Raw genomic sequence first — 17,305 nt, forward strand, 5'->3', positions numbered from 1 at the left:
CATAAAATGCAGGAAGTTTAAGGAATGCGTCCAGATGTTACCAATGGCCATGTTGTCCACGCTCTGCCTCACAACCAACATCTATTTTTGTTGTTGCCTTTTAATTTTATTATTTTTTAAATCCTCACCTGGGGATTTTTTTTTACTGATTTTTTAGAGAGAGGAAGGGAGAGAAAGAGAGAAACATCGATCGGTTGCCTCCCATATGTGCCCCGACCGGGGATTGAACCTGTAACCTAGGTATGTGCCCTGACCAGGAATCAAACCCACAATCTTTGGTATAGGGGACAATGCTCCAACCAACTGAGCCACCCGGCCAGGGCAACACGCATCTGTTTAAAGCCCCTCCAGATGTGGATACTGGCGCGTGGTCAGGCCCAGGAGCAGGAGCCAGCAGTGCAGGGCCCAGACAGAGGGCACCTCTCTATCTGGTGTCCTCCTGAGAGCTCAGCAGTCACCACAGGAAGGTCAAAGTCACTGGCAGGCCCCTCCTTCCGAAATTCTCTCTCCAGGGCCTGCTTTGCAAACAGAAATTCACAAAGCATTCAGCTAGGGTGAAGCTTCGTGGCTTCCTTGGACCCTCCTCCTGTAAGAACCCATTTCACTTGGAAGAACCTTTGGAAGATGCCCTGCTGGAGCCACCACAGTCCAGATGGTGGCAGAGGCAGGCAGCACCCACCAGGCTGGCCCCACCTACCTGTCCATGGGGCCAGCTCCTGGGAGACAGCTCCCGGACACTTATGGGAGGCAGCAAGAGCGCTTCCTCTCCATCCCAATCTTGGCCCACAGTCTACCATCCGAGTCCACCTTCCACCCAAGACCACAGACTGACCAGGAGGGGGCGAGACCAGCCTGAGACCCTGGTCAGAACGCCTCAAGGGCCTCACTAGGTCTGACACCGAGCCCTGAGGGATTGCCAGAGAGACTCGATTCTGTGGCTGCCCAAACCTGCCTGTATTTGAAATCAGAGAAAACATTCACAAGTCACAGCCTTCTCATTGTGTGCATTTTGGATAAGCTGCAACCCCTAGATCTCTCCCAGAACATAAGCGTATAGAGGACAGGGAATAAATAGGGTAGAACACATAGTAGGTGCTCAATAAATCTGTGTAGCGTTAATCGAACGTTGGCCCAATAGGGTGGGACAGACCAGAGGTGGGTCAGAGGGGCTGAGAGGGGCTTCCTGCAGGGATCCCACGCTCTGTGGGTGGGACCATCCACATCCCAGCGATCTAGGGCCAGGCAACTAGACTTAGGGTCCCCTTATCACACCCTTTGAGTTTTCCCAGGCCCTGTACCTGCCCAGGCCCCAGCCCTTCTGCTCCTCCCTGGGGCGATGCTCACCTGGGAGATGTGGGACTGCGTTTTCTCGCTCTCACCATCACCTTCCGTCTTGTCTGCCAGCAGCCCCTGCACCTGGTACTCGAGCACGTAGCTGTCGATGAACCGCTCGAGCTCCTCGATCTCCTGGGAGCGGCTGCTCCCAGCCTCAGAGGAGGCAGATGCTGCGGAGGAGTTCTCCATCCCTCCAGCTCGGGCTGGGTCAGGGCTGCGGGAGAGAAAGAGCAAGGCTCTGTGAGACAAAGCTGGAGGCGGAGGCCATGCCCTCGTCAGTGTGAGGTACATGCTGTTGATTCCCCTGTGTGGAAAGGGAAACTGAGGCCCACACAAGACAGGTAACTTGCCTAACTGACCAACACAGGAACGTGTGCGATGTTTGGTATTAGTCATACCTAGACCTTGCCATCTGGGAAAAAGCAGAAAACAGACCCATTTCCCAACTTGGAGTTAAGAAACGCTGCCAATAAAGCAGAAATAGACCACAGGCTTTGGTGTCCCTGCCCCAACCTTTAGGATATATCGGGGATCCTCAGACACAAACCCGCCAAGGAAATGCCTCCTTCTAAAAAGATGTCTTCTCTTTGGACACCAGATTCTCCCTACATTAGCTGGAGCCTGCAGGCCTGAAGTTATAAGCACAGTCCCGCAGCCTTGTGATGGTGCGGCTCCGGGACCCATGCTGGGCTCAGTCTGTAGGAATGTGACCTGCTTTTAATGACAGAGGTGAAAGGCCTGGTGGGTGGTTTGGGAGGGCGTGGTCTAGCCATGGAGGCTGGCTGGCCACCCTGCATACCCTGGTTAGCCCTTGAGCCTTCTCTCAGATGCGACCTGGCATAACCTGGGTGGCATTCCAGGGACACTGCTGAAATCCAACAACAGAACTGCTGTCCCTTCCCGGGCCAACTGGGTGGACCCAGCTGCTTTAGGGGCCCCGGCCTGGTGAGCCACCTCTACTTCCCTCTCCCACCCGTTGCTCACAGCTCCCACCTGACCACCTGGAAGTGGGAAGAGCTAGAACCTTTCTCACCTCCAGGTCCCTTCCTACCGGGGACCCTCCCCCTTTCCTGACAGGTTCTAAGCCAGATGGGAAGGGACATCAAAGATTGTCTGGTGTCCCTTTCCTTGTCTGGACATCGCTGCTCTCCAAGGGGAGTCCCCTCAGCTAGAGGATGCTGCACATGGTTTCACCAGGAGAATGCCATCTACCAACCCACCGCGCTTGGGCACACAGATGACCTGAATGTACGCCCCGAGATCCGAGACTCAGAGGGCGGCCTGCGCCTGCCTAGGCTGTGACTGTTCGTAATGAACACCAGGTCCTGGTATGTTTCAAGGAACATTTGAATTTCAAAGCCTTGGATTACTGAGGACTTTTTTTAGAACGTATTCACCAATGATCAAGGTTTGGTTGAGTTTTTAACTCATGGATCCAAAGCAGGACAAGGAATGGCCCACGGGTTCCAGAAATGCCACCAAGTTCACGAATGCTGACTCCCACACCCCTGCTGACCTGGTCAGAGGTTGGGTTGGCGACAGTTGGACACACACCTTCTGACTCTGGTTTTTGGGTTTTGGCTGCTGCAAGGAGCCCAGCCTCCCTTGGACCCCAGGCCACTGCAGGGGAGTGGATGATGCTAGAGGGAGCTAGCTCTGGGCTCCTGAGCTCCGTGGCCTTGGGGTTTGGGGCCTGCTCCATTCCAGAGGGAGTGGTCCGAGGTTTCAGGCCCAGGAGCCCTCATCAGAGTAGGGACACCCCAGTGTGGAGGCTCAGGGGGCAGTGGGTCTGAAGGGAGTCATTTCCGATTGGAATAAGCATGCCTAGTGGTGCAAGGCCACAGTCAGAGGTGCGGTGTGTCCGATGCCCCTCCTTCCACCTGCCATTCAAGGCCTACAGTGGTCTTCCATCCCTCCCACCACCAACATCCACTTATCCCTCCTGCTCCAACCGCTGCCCATGACCTCCTGCAGCCCCGTCTACTCCGCTGCCTGCCCCAAGCATATGCCTGTGTGCTGGGCAGAACCATGAGAGGGTCCTGCGTGTACACCTCCTCCCAGTTACTCAATGAAACACCGAAGGGATCTTGCAAATGTAATTAAACTCCAAATCAGTGGACTTGAATATAGGGAGACTATGCCTAATCCATCACATGAATCTCTTAAATCTGGGACTGGAGCTAGAGACAAAGATTCACAGCACAAGAAAGACAGGACACACCACTGCTGGCGAGAAGGAGGGGGCACCTGCAAGGAACGGAGCAGCCTCTGGGAATCGCTGGTCAATGGCAGGAAGGAGAAGGGCACCTTAGCCGTAAAAGCGCAAGGAAGTCAATTCTGCAAAACCCAATGCGCCTGGGAGCAGACTTTGCTGGCCCTGTGCCTCCAGACACGAGCCCAGTCTGGCAAGCCTTGATCTCAGCCTCGTGATACACCGAGTGTGACTCTCACTTCCAAACTGGGAGGTAATACACGGCATTGCTGTAAGCCACTGGGTTGGTAGTAATGTGCTGGGCAGCAACAGAAGACCAACATGCAAGGCTCCTTCTGCCTCTACTTTTGCTCACACTGTGCCCCTCACCCCGAAGCACTTTCCCATTCCCTCCACCCACCGAATCCAGAGGTCCTCTCCTGGCAACGGCCCAATCCCCAGGTTTAGTGGCGGCTAGAGGGCAAAGGATTCACCCGGTTTTGACCTATGGGCATGAGCACTGTGCCTTCTAAGAACAGGAATGACTAACATGTACTGAGCCCAGATCATGTGCCAGGCATTCTTCTCAGCACTTGATATGCCTTCACCACTTACCCCTCACAACAACGCTATGAGATCAGTATAATTAGGCTACTCAGAAAACGGAGGTTCAGAGAGGTTAAGTAACTTGCCCAAATCAGCACAGCAGAGCTCCAGGTCCGCCTGCACCTCACTGCCTCTTCATCCCCTCTCCTGGCAGCCTGCTCTGGCCCTCAGGGCATCTCCCACTTCCCCAGTCCCCACCATGAATTCAAGTGCTGCAATGGGATTCGGGCTTGGAGGGCTGGGCCCGTGCCCAGCTGCTGGTCCCAGCCAGATGGCATGATAAGATTGATGTCCAGAGAGGGCTGAAAGGAGCCGCCTGCAGGAAAAGGTAGTGCCTGAGGCCATGCCTATTATTCCTCGAAGACTTCAGATCTTATCGAGGGCTTCCTGGCGCCGGCACAGGCACAGGTGCAGGCCTGGCTTTTGCAGGCACCGGCTTGGAGCTCTTCCAGGAGGATGGGTGCCTGGCCCTGCCTCCAGCAGCGGCCTCTGTTCTGCTCTGTTGGGCCCTCCCGGACTCACGCGGGCTTTTCCTAGGGCCTCTCTCCTGGGCCTACCCTAGTCCTGTCCTGTGAGGAGCCCCAACCCCCCTGGCTCACCGAGGAAAAGGACCGGCATTGAGACCCACTCCCACCCCGCAGAATGTTGCTGCCCAGAGGGGAAAAGACGATGCCCCTCACTGGACACTTGTCTGGGACGCCTCCTGAGGCACATCCTCGCAGCTGCCCTCCCTTCTACTCCAGTCACAGCTGCTCAACCAGGTGCATGCAGTGTAGCCGACAGCACCTGACCTCTGCCCCCCTGGGCGCCTTCTGCCCGGGCACACCTGCAGGATCCCTGCTGGCACCCTGGAAGTGCCAGGAGCTAACATGCCTGGGCACACGCCCCCTTTTCGGTCTCCCAGACGACATTTCTGAGGTGCTGTCAACACAGTCCCTCCATGTGTCCCAGGGGATGGAGCCCCAGTGGCCCATAGTGGTGACCAGATCCAATACTCCTCTGTCTGGCTCTTCCCACTCCCATGTCTCTTCCCTTCCATGTCACCCCCCTCCATATCACCCCCCCATGTCACCCCCCCTCCATGTCATCCCCCTCCCATGTCATCCCCTCCCATGTCACTCCCCCCACGGACTCCTGCTCCTGGGGGGCTTCCAGGAACTCTGCTTTCTGAGGGAAACCAGGCTAACCTGTCACTTGGGCTCCCTCTTCATTTCAGAATGAGTCCCAACCAGGGAGCCAGAAGGCCTCCTTCAGCACGAAAGCCCAGCTCTGTCTCTGTACACGGGAAGAGGGAGGAGGAGGGAGAGGGAGAGCGTGCTGTCCTCATGGTCCATCTTCTCAGCTATGGGGCTGGAAGTTCAGCCACTCACGCCCCATTTAAAAATATATATATTTTTTTATTGATTTCAGAGAGGAAGGGAAAACGAGAGAGAAACCTCAATGATGAGAGAGAATCATTGACTGGCTGCCTCCTGCACGCCCCACACTGGGGATCAAGCCTGCAACCCAGGCATGTGCCCTGACTGGGAATCAAACCCTGACCTCCTGGTTCATTGGTCGCCACTCAGCCACTGAGCCACGCCGGCGGGGCTTGTCCCAATTTTGCATCGGTAAATTACCCATACCATAAACTTAGCGTTGTAATAATTTCCAAGTGTACAAGTCAGCGGCATTAAATACATTCACGATGGCTGTATAACCATCATCACCATCCACCCCCAGACATGTTCATCTTCCCAAACAGGAACTCTGCCCATTAAACACCACCTCCTCATTCCTCCTGCTCCAGCCCCTGGCACCCACTGTGCTTCCTTCATCTCTGTGAACTTGTCTATGCTGGGAATCTCATATAAGTGCAGCCATACAGTATGTGTCCTTCTGTGACGGGCTTATTCACTCATCATCATGTCCTCCAGGTTCATCCATGTTGTAGCATGTGTCAGAATGTCACACCTTTTTATGGCTAAATAACACACTGTATACAATAATATACTGTATGTATAAGATCACACTTTGTTCATCCATCCGTCCGTCCATCCGTCCATCCTTCCTTCCTTCCTTCCTTCCATCCATCCATCCATCCAAGGACAATCAGGTTGTTTCCACCTTTGTCTATGGAGAGTAATGCTGCTATGAACATGGGTGAGCATGTATCTGTTTGCACCTGTTTCTAATTCTCTGGGTACATAGCCAGAAGGTCTGCCCCGTTTTTAAGGCAGAAAGAGTGAGGAGGTACAGAGTAAACGCTCAGGCTGGTGGAGACACAGGGAAATACAGGGAATGAGGGTTTGCTCCGCTCCCCTCCTTCCTGGGCTTTGAGGTGTCCTCCTGGCTCAGTTTCCCATTCACAGCGAGAACAGGATGGGAAATCCCCACAGCTGGGCTGCTGGCAAAGCTGGGAGCCAGCAAGAGGAGCTTATGTTTTAATGATGAGCGAAAGTGAGAAGGGGGATGGGACCAAAGGAAGAAGGAGGAGAGAAGAGGACGAAAGAGAAGAGACACCTTGGCTGCAGCCATCCAGAAGGCAGAACCCTGTAGCCAACCAATCCGCCCGTATCCCAGGAACCCACCCTGCAGGCAATGCCCGCACCCCCTCCCAGCCCTCCCCACCCAGCCCACTCCCTACCAGGTGATGGATGTGGAGGAAAAAGGAAGCAGCAGGAGTGGGGAAAGTGCAGGCGGCCCTTGGGCCTGCAGGCAGAAGGGGTGGGCCTGGGTGTGCACAGTTTTAGGAGGAGCCCAAGGCTACAGGAGAAATGGAAGGGTAGGGGGACATCTGGTCCCAGCTCCAGGGGCTCGGGGCACCCCCTACAACAGCCAATCATGTCCTATGCTTGTCACTATAGCTCGGTGAGCCTGGCTGACTATTTTTAAGGCCAGAAACAAAAACACCCGTGTGCTTTGATGAAAAGGCGCCTTTGTCCACACTCCTGTCCTCCTACCCAGACCCAGGTGAGCCCTCCCCTTGCTGCCTGCCCTCTGCCCAGTGGTGTGGCCTCTTCAGCAAGAACATGCAGCACAGGCGCTTCTGCTGACCGCACCGCACGCATGGGGCTCCCTGCCTGCGATCAGAAGTCTCTCCCCCCACCCTCTGGCCCTGCCGACCTTTGAGTCTGCTACCATCAGCTAGTTAAAGGTCTGGAGGAAAAGGGAGGGCCCAGAGGCAAGAAGCTGGGGCCTTCCCAGCCACTCAGCATCTTTTCCTCTCGCCCAGGGACAAATGGCATCAGTGGCTGTAAATTTAGCCAATCCTTTAAGAACAGCCAAGGCATTAAGAGGCATTACCTCCTCCGCAATCCCCAGGATAAATTCAGTGACCTGCAAACAAGAGACACTTCTGCCACCGGCCCTTCTCTGGGGAATCCACCCTTCCAGGCCCTGAAAGGAGGCAGCACGCACCCCTCACCTTCAGCAGAGCCTTTCCCCCAGCCCTCAGCATGCAACTCACCGGGCACCACACCCTTCTGGGACCTCACAGAGGAAGGAGGGAGGGTCTCAGTTTCTGCTTTCCTGACTCCTTTCTGCTTTCCTCATGCGGGGTTTTTGTTTACGGATGTTTTGTTGTTTTGTTTTGTTTTTGCTTTTGGCTGCTGCTAGGGGCTCAGCCTCTCTTGGGCCGGAGCTCAGCAGCCTTGGGGCTCATGGGCCTGTCCACCCAGGCCAGCAGGGCAGCCACTCTGAAGACGGAGGCAGGCACACTGAGCTGTGGGTGGGCACTCATGTCACCACTGCTCACCTCGTGTTGAATCGCGTGCACCTCGCCTTCCCACAGCCCCTTCCACGCCTCCTGCAGCACAGCCTGGCTCCCCTGAGCTCCCCTCCACAACTGCCTCCTGCTGACCCTGTTACACACAAGCCAACCCCTCCCCATTCCCCACTCCGCAGGGTGCTGGCAACTGACACCTTTGTCTAGAGCCGCGGTTCTCAACCTGTGGGTCGAGACCCCTTTGGCGGTCAAACGACCCTTTCACAGGGGTCGCCTAAGACCATGCTGCATATCAGATATTTACATGACGATTCATAACGGTAGCAACATTACAGTTATGAAGTAGCAACGAAAATAATTTTATGGTTGGGTCACAACATGAGGAACTGTATTTAAAGGGCCAGAAGGTTGAGAACCACTGGTCTAGAGCCTGCAGCAAGGAGGGCAGGGCCAGGCCACGGCCACGCTGCCTGCTGAGAGTGGGAGGCGAGAGGCCTCGCTGCCTGGGAACGGAGCACGCCCAAAGCTCTCCGGAGGGAGCCATGGGAACCCCCTTCACGAGGCCTGCTGCCAGCCCTCCCCTCCAAGTCCAGCCCACGCTCCACCTCCTGCAGAAATGGGACTTTGGGGACAATGCCTTTCCCTGGCCACGGCAGCCCTGTGCTCGGCCATTCCCGTCAGTGTGACCGCAGGAGCCTGGGACACGTCCGTGTTCGCCGAAGAAAAGCAGGAGCATCCACCGACGGACCCTCAGGTCCCCAACCACCACAAGTGGGAGAGATCAGAGACACCTGAGCTGGAGGCAGCCTCAGAAATCGGCAACATCCACTGTCTCAGGAGCCCAGGACACTGATGTCCTCTCAACCTCTGACACTCCCCCACGCACACACCCGTGGAACCCTTTGTCACTCAAACCTCAGACAGGCTGTGAGCTGGGCGCGGACTGTTTTTTCAAACTGCAGGTCTCAGCCGGTTCGTGGGCTGTGAAATAAACTTAGTGTAAAATAAACTCACAATGTCAGCATTAAAAATGTATAACTACATTGAAAACACCTGTGAGTGATACACGTTGTAAGTGGAACAATTGCTTCATGGAACTTCTGTGTCACCTACACATGGGAATGCATTGCTTTCTGGGAGGCTTACTGTCCAGGTCTGCTCTGCCCTGGGGTCCCCGAGCCCCACAGGAGCCCCCACTGGGCTCCCTGCACTGACCCCCCAACCTGCTCCCTCAGGGCTGGGCACAGGTGGCCTCCTCATCCTCCCCTGTGCTGTTACCCAACTCTTGCCCTGCTCTTGAATTTTTTACGGGTTTTTATCTTATCTTGACAAGACTGCATGGTCCTTGAGGCCCCGATCCATCCTATACCTCTCATGGTCCCAAGCCCAAGAGGGCAGACTGGCCTGCGCCCTGCCCCCCTTCCTGCCCACCCCAGCACTCCCTTCCCAGAGAGTGGGAGAGTGGTGTCTTCAGTTCCCCCCTTTTGCCACTGGGCCAGGCTCTTCCCCCATCCATCCTGCATAGCTGTTAGGGTGTTAAAGCCAAGGGTGCTGGGGGTGGCCCTGTCCAGTACCCCTCCCTACCGGCCATCAGGATTCCAACTTCTTCCCACCACATCCCAGAGCCTCCAAGGCAATTCCCCCCAATAGGTCTTGCTGCACGCCATGCCCTCTAGGCACCAGGGGGCAGGGAAGTCACACGTGAAGCCCCAAAGGGGAGATACAATATCAAAGCTGGAGGGCTACTGGCCAGCCAGTCACACCCCTGGCTGGACTCAGGCGGCTTCCCACTGCCCCCGGCTCCTAGGGGTGTCCTGAGCCCTCAGGTAACATAACGGTTACGGTTTCTGATGTTTGGTTCCAATGCTGGTTCCAATCTTTAAAGAGACTGATGATAAAAGGGCCACCTCAGAAGGTGTGAAGATTTAGTGAGAGAATGCACGAGAATGTGTTCAACACAGCCAGGTACACAGCAAGCACTCAATTACTAGCTGTGATTATAATTTGACATCATCACTGCCCCCTGCTATGCCCCACTCTGTCTTAAGCATTTTCTCCCACCTCTCCAAATTGCACCAGACACACGTTCCCCGTGAAGCCCCTTGGCCACTCTGGCTATCACTGGTCACTCCTGTTTCTCAACTCCAGCTATCCACAGACCCCACTATTCCCTAATGTCTCTCCACCCTGAACTGCCTGTGCCCTGCACAAGGCCTCAGTTTGGCCCTTTCCTCTATTCTAATTCCTGGGTCAACCTTCGGCTCTGCCAACCTGCATGGACTCATGGGGACTCATTCTCTCTCCTCTATGGGCCCTGTGAGTAGACAGGGAGGACCCCACCACTGGCCTTCAAAGGCTTCTAGGTTGACAAATAGAGTGAAAACCAGCTCGGAGCATGCCCGGCAGGGAGACCAGCAGTGTCCTGCTCTGAACCCGGCAATGAACCTGTGAGAGCACCGCAGGTTAGGGCCAGACAGCTCCTCCGAGCCTGGTGGCCCAGCACCCGAGGGCTTTCTTCTCAGGTGACACTCCCTCTCCAGTGTCTCTCTCTCTCGGGGTAACCAGGGTCCCCAGTCAGCTCTTTCTCCTGGCAGCCGCTTCCTGAACTAGAGCCCAGCGGGAGCAGTGACCATACGAGCAGTTCCCAAGAGTCTGATGGGGTCTCGGCACCCCCTTCCCTCTCCCCTCTTCATCCTCCTGAACCACCCTGACACCCCAGCTCACAGTGGTCCCCACCCCTCGGAACACCCCTAGTAGCAGCTGCCCACGGGGCCTTCTGACCTCCTCCCCTGCCTTGGATGACAGGAGCAGAACCACAAAGCAGAGACCGCAAATGCCCTGTCTGGGCCACAGTGTGTTTTGTTTTGCCTGTTGAGTATTACAAGAATATTTGAGCTGATATTTTAAAATCAAAAGATTTCATGTAAAAAAATCCACATTTCGGATTTTCTTAAAGAATTGGGAGATCCAGCACCACTGGCCCACCTTCCCACACTGCAGCCATCAGCTAGAGCAGCTCGGTGCTGACCCCTTCAGACGGGGCGTGCAATTTCCACTTCTCCACAGACCTCCACACTCCCTAATGTCTCCCCACTGCCACACCCATCCTTCTCACATGGCTCCGCACTCACTCACTTGTTACCTGCCTGGCCCTCACAGGCATCCGAGCTTGTCTACCCCTGCAAGAAAGTAACTGTAGGTGAGTCATAGAACAAAAATGAGAGGTGTCCCTACGAACCTGGAAATCAAGAACAATGACTGTCCCCTGGGAGTTACAATGTGAAACCAATACATGACAGTCCAAAGCAGAAATATGCAGAGTCATTGCAGAGAAAAAGAGGTTTCTAGAAGGACTCAACGCTAGCCTGGCGGAAGACAGCCACGGAGCGATCACAGGAAGACTGTGTCACTCTGAAGAGACTGGGCTGCACTGAAAGCAAGGAAAATAGCCAACCACAGAAGGTGGTGCAGGCCCAGCTCTGTCCAGAGAAAGGGTGCCCTTTCTGGGTATCTCAAGGGAGGGGGGAAGGGGCCTATAAATGCACAGTGCTCCCCTTCATGTCCCGATCACACTCCAGCTCAGCCCTGAAGTGGCCTGAGGGGCTGCCCCCTTCCCCAACTAAACCATGAGCTCTTAGAGGCCAAGGGTGTGTCTGCTCCTTCCCTCATCTCCTGGGAGCCAGACCTGGGCCCATGAGACATTTAGCTAATTAGTGGGTATTTGATGATGGATTCTCTGACATGAGAAAATGGCCAGCAGGGAACTGACATTCTGCCCACGTTGGTATCAGCAGACGGGAGCTGCTGGCTGCTGGGCAGAGATGGGTGGCCTATCAGCTGTGGAGCAGCGAGTACAGTGAGGCTGGGGTGGAGCCCTCATTGGCTGAGTAGCCCCCATGTGTCACACACACACCGCCAGAGGCCCCTAGCAACCACGAGAATCGAGAACTCGAACTCATCCAGTGCCCAGGGCTCTCAGAGCTCTCCCCGAATTCTCTATGAACCACAGCGAGACACAGAACGGAACAGCCAGAGCCCAGGAGTGCAAAGCCCACAGATGACACGAGACCAGACCCCGGATCCTGGAGTAGCTGTCTCTGCCTTTGCTTGGAGGCCCTTTGACCTTTACTGTAGCAGGAAAGCAAATCATCAATACCGTGGTCCCCACAGACTGTTGGTTTCCAAACCATTTTCCTCTAAAACCTTATTTATTTTTCCAATGCAATTCTCAATGGCTCCCACTGATACATAAAAGATAACAACAACTAGCATTTGGTGGGCATTTATTATGTGCCAAGCCCTGTGGTGTATATATTTGGGGTATATTCATTTCATCCAAGACAATCCTATAATGTAAGCACCGTTGTCATCCCCATTGTACAAATTAGGAAACCAAGGCAAAAAGGAGTTGCCCACAACATTGCCTAGCTACACCTTCAGCCTTCTGGAACACAGAGCCCCAATGACGGAGGTCTCGGGGGATGGATGGCCAAGCCAGAGATGAGAGCTGTCGGCCAGGGACACGTGGAAGACCCAGGTATGGTAGTTCTCCCGGGGTTGGTTTCCCCAAGTGTTTCTCTCTGGGAGATGCCGAGATCAAGTAATTAGGGAAATAGGCAGCCAGAAAGCCTGCGCTCCAAATCACTTCCACTGGGAACCTCTATAGCAGCGGCAGCCAACCGGTGGTCCGTGGACCACTCTGGTCTGGGAGGTCCGAAAGGTTGGCGACAGCTACTCTAGAGTATGCATTCTTGCAGATGGGGATCGCTTTGTCTTTCACATCATACACTTTCAAGACCCAGCACAAAGTGCGGTTCTACAGAAGACGGATGGAAGGCCCATGGGCTACCTGTGGGGGGCCTGTGGCGTCGCCCACCTTGGGCCTCTGGGATCCAGGAGCTCTCTCCAGGGCTAGTCTGGGGCAGCTGCAGCCAGGACTCCAGATGCAGCCAGATGCTTGCAGAGAGACCACCTGGTGGCAGATCCCGACTGGCTGTCCATTATAGTCCTCAGGTGCTGTATTCCCATGATCTCTGAGGGTCATTTCACCCACTAGCCCAGTGATGGCGAACCTTTTGAGCTCGGTGTGTGAGCATTAACTTAACTCTGGTGCCGTGTCACATATAGAAATGTTTTGATATTTGCAACCATAGTAAAACAAAGACTTATGTTTTTGATATTTATTTTATATATTTAAATGCCACTTAACAAAGAAAAATCAACCAAAAAAATGAGTTCGCGTGTCACCTCTGACACGCGTGTCATAGGTTCACCATCACTGCACTAGCGTGTGGTAGCGACAGATAAACCTCCTACATGCACTCAACAGGAGCAGCCTGCAGCCAGTTACAACCACAGGGAGCAAGCTGAGCGGTTAACTGGCAGATAATTAACTGAGAAATTCCCCACAGCCCTCTCTGCACTCTGCTGAGGCACAGGAAGGAGGAGACATAAAGGGGACAAGGGGGCCCCCCATTGCAGAAAGGACCTTGAAAATCATTGAGGCCAGTGTTGGTGAGGACATAGACGGATCAGAGTCCTCACACACGGATAATGGGAATAAAAAATGGTGCAGCTGCTTGGAAAACAGTCCAACAGCTTCTCAAATGATTAAACAGAGTTAACATAAGACCCAACAATTCTATTCCTATGCATATACCCAAGAGAAATAAAAATATATGTCCACGCAAAGCTTGTATATAAATGTTTTAGTAGCATTATTAGTAATAGCCAAAACATGGAAACAACCCCAATGTCCACAACTGATGAAGGGATAAACAAAATGTGGTAGATATATGCATGCAATGGCATCTTATTTGGCCATAAAACGGAACGCTCAAACATGAAGAACCTTAAAAACACTGTGCTAAATAAAAGCCCATTATGATTCCATTATGTGATTCCACTAATATAAAATGTCCAGAATATGAAAATTTATAAAAACAGAAAGTAGGCTGGTGGTTGCCTAGTGCTGGGGTAGGGGAAGGGATAGGTGGGCAGGGCGGTGGTGGCAATAGCTAAAGGTACGTGGTTTCTTTTTGAGGTGACAAAGATGTTCTAAAATTGACTATGGGTACCCATATCTATGATTATACTGAAAACCATTTAACAATACACTTTAAGTAGGTGAACTGTACAGTATGTGAATTATATCTCAGTAAAATCATTTTAAAAATTAGTGTATCTACATAAGCTGGCTCCAGGATGGTGGCCTTGGGCTAGAATCTCTGGCTGATTAGCTTGGAGACCTCTCCAGAGAGCACTGTAGCTGTAAGAATAATCTAAAACTGTAAATAAATATACAAAAGGCCTGAAAAACTGAGTCTAGTTTCCCACTGAATCTGGGAGAAATGTCTGCAACTTCTCTAAGAGGGATTCTGATGCCCCACCAAAGACGGGGATGCATCTCCTGGAGCAGCTCCATCCATCCATCCATTTATCCATCCATCATCCATCCATCCATATATCCTTCCATCTATCCATCCTTCATTCATCCATCCATCCATCCATCCATCCATCAATCATCCATCAATCATCCATTCATCCATCCATCCATCCATCATCCATCCATCCATATATCCTTCCATCTATCCATCCTTCATTCATCCATCTATCCATCCATCCATCATCCATCCATCCATCCATCCATCCATCCATCCATCAATCATCCATTCATCTATCTATCTATCATCTATCTATCTCCATTCATCCATCCATCCATCCATCCATCCATCCATCCATTTATCCCTCCACCCACCCACCCATTCATTCATACATTCATTTAAAAAGCACCTACTCATGCTTGGTTAAGTGCTAGAAACACAACAGGAGAAGCAAGAAAGTAACCAGGCAATTGACATCATGAGGCAAGTGCTGTGGGTCTCAGAGGAACGGCATCAACACATGAGAATAATACTGAAGATATTATTTTTATTAGCTTGCCCTAACTGACAAAAAAAACACATATTATTATATATGAAAACCAGGAGACACCTTAGAAAGCAAAGTCATCAATTGCAAGACCCACCACTGTATTATGAGCAACAAAGAAAAGAAAAAATGCTGCCGCTGAAAGGATGACATAATGCCTTTACAAGGGTCCTGCATGCAGACATCGGTCACACCAGCCTCACGTGGCTCTGAGATCCTTTCATCTCTTCTGAGGGATTGGGACTTCCCTGCCTGTGGAGGTGGCAGTGCTTAGCAGTGAGACTGGCAATTCGTGTGGTTTTACAGGCATGAGGTGGCAGTTTTTCTCCCAACAGCGAATATTTGCTTGTCTAACATCAAATCAATGCTCTGCTACTGTTTCCATGCCCTTCTGCGTACGTGGTAACTTTTGGTGCAAATAATACATCATAGTGAGATCTTTTTTAAGACATTGAATGACAATTACACTGAACACGTGGCTACCCAACAATGCATCTAATTCAACTGACCACGCTGCCGCCTGCTCAGGCAATGGCGACTCTGTCACGCCTGCTGTGTGGCTGGCAGCCAGCGACAGTAAAGATGCACCCTGACTTCAGAGCCATTAACATGTGGAAAAAAAACAACTGTGAAAGGGGCAAGCCAATCCTTTATATTACAGGTGAGGAAACAGGAGTACGGAGCTGAGACGTGACACATCCCAAACCACAGAGCCAAGACGACAACCCTGTGAGCTGAGATTTGTGCCAATGCGTTTTCTTCTACTCCCCCGGGCTCCCTCCATCTCTAAGCTTGTCTTACATTTCCTTGCTTAAAACAAAACAAAACGGAGTTTAGAGCACACAGGACAGTGAGATTAACCTATCCGAACATGCCAGCAATCTTAGTTCTACCAGCCCCGTGAAAAAGGATGATGGGAAATGTCGCTCTAATACCATCCAAGGGACCGTTAGTTTACAGCTGCTGGGGGATTGCGTTTCCACTCCCTGAGGCCGGTCCCCCGGCTGCCACTCAACAATAAAGGAGGCTGGCCAGGTGTTTTCTCAGTCATGCACTCTCCTAGGGGCGGGCCCTGGAGATTCACCATCCCCAGCACATGGCCTACAAGAGTCTGGACAGGCCCTGGTGAGCCTGATGCCAGTGTTATGCATTCTGCACGCACACAGTGTCCGGAGTTAGGGGGCTGCTAAATGGATTCTCAATATCTCACCACGGTGCTCGCACCCTGGCAGCACGCCAGTCTTACCCGGCACTGGATCAACGTGCGGAAAACACCTTTTTCTTTTGTGAGCCTGGGATTACGGAGCTGGCCCCTTGACATGAACACAGATGAACAGGGTCAGGTCCTCTTTGCTCCAACAAAAACGTTAAACGTTTTCCTAAAGCTGGATAAGGAATGGGCCTCAAGCCTTCGGGGTGAGGGCAGGTCCAGTTTAGCTGAGCTGAGATACACTTCCCGGAACACACGGCCAAGGCCCGAGAGCCGAACCAGAAACAGGCCTGCCCCACCTGTGTGCCAACAACAGCTCGTGGGAACACCCTCCCTACGCAGCCCAGAGCGAGGAGGGCACGTCTCAGATGTCAGCAGAGCCCCGTCTCAGCAGGACACCAGGGAAAGATGTAACCAACAGGAGACAGTTGCACTGGGACTGATGGAACAGGAGGCCACCCAGGGCTGGTCAGGAATATTGAGGGGGCGGCGGAGGGGGGGGGATTATCGGGGGAGGGAGAAGAGCTAGCTATGCTGTAAAAGGTAACGACAAATTTGTTCATCTCACCCAGCAACATCCAAGGGAGGAAAAATATCCAACATTCCAGTCCGCTGTATAGTGACAGGCCAAGAACAGAGCTGGGGACGTTGAACTTTCAGAGCAACGAGAATTTCCCTTCAGTGCCCCCTGTGCCCTTCAGTCTGGCTCTGCCCTTGACTCAGAGCACAACAGACACAGGTCACTTCCTCAGCACATGCCAGGCACCGTGCTGGACCCTGGGCCCCGGGAACCGAGACGTGGCCTCTGCCCTGGGTCAGCACAGAGCCACCGAAGGGGACACACACAGCCGTCGGAGTCTACCGCATGACTAGACACACACATATTCTAAAACATCTCTCACAGGTGGAATTAGAACTGCTTTTTCTAGATTTTTCTCCTTTTTTCCCCTTCTAAAATGAGCTTGTAGCATTGTTACATAAGCAAGAAAAAAACAAACGAAGAGGAAACTATAGGTTGGCTGTGGGGTCTCTCGGCTTGCTGGTCGCCTGGTTAGAACGCTAGCCCCAGGAGCCTCCGTCCTCCCAGACTCGGCAACTGGTCACAGCGAGGGCACAGCCATGCTGCGAGCCCCCGCCACACCGCGGGCAGCAGATCTGCAAGCTCACACCCCTCCTGCAGGCACTGCTGTTCTGCAAGGCCTTTCCGCCTGACAGGCACAGAGCTAATTTTCTGCTCTGGCAACGCACCAGGGCCCCTGCTGGGTGGGCAGCATCCTGTCCACCCGTCACCCTGTGTGCTACCACTTAATCCAGCACCTGTAGGGCC

General features: G+C 53.1%; 1 protein-coding gene across 7 annotated transcripts in view; it reads right to left on the reverse strand.

The window, feature by feature from the left end:
• CTIF (cap binding complex dependent translation initiation factor) overlaps positions 1–17,305 on the reverse strand; it is a 236,618-nt gene that overhangs the window by 170,777 nt on the left and 48,536 nt on the right. For all 7 annotated transcript variants that reach the window (XM_023750847.1, XM_023750851.1, XM_023750848.1 and 4 more), the window contains exon 2: positions 1,345–1,549. In XM_023750847.1, the coding sequence (XP_023606615.1) occupies positions 1,345–1,524 (180 nt within the window). In that variant the 5' untranslated portion in view covers positions 1,525–1,549. The remainder of the gene's footprint in view (positions 1–1,344; positions 1,550–17,305) is intronic.

The sequence above is a fragment of the Myotis lucifugus genome, unplaced genomic scaffold (genome assembly GCF_000147115.1).
Source record: "Myotis lucifugus unplaced genomic scaffold, Myoluc2.0 scaffold_16, whole genome shotgun sequence".
Taxonomy (NCBI): domain Eukaryota; kingdom Metazoa; phylum Chordata; class Mammalia; order Chiroptera; family Vespertilionidae; genus Myotis; species Myotis lucifugus.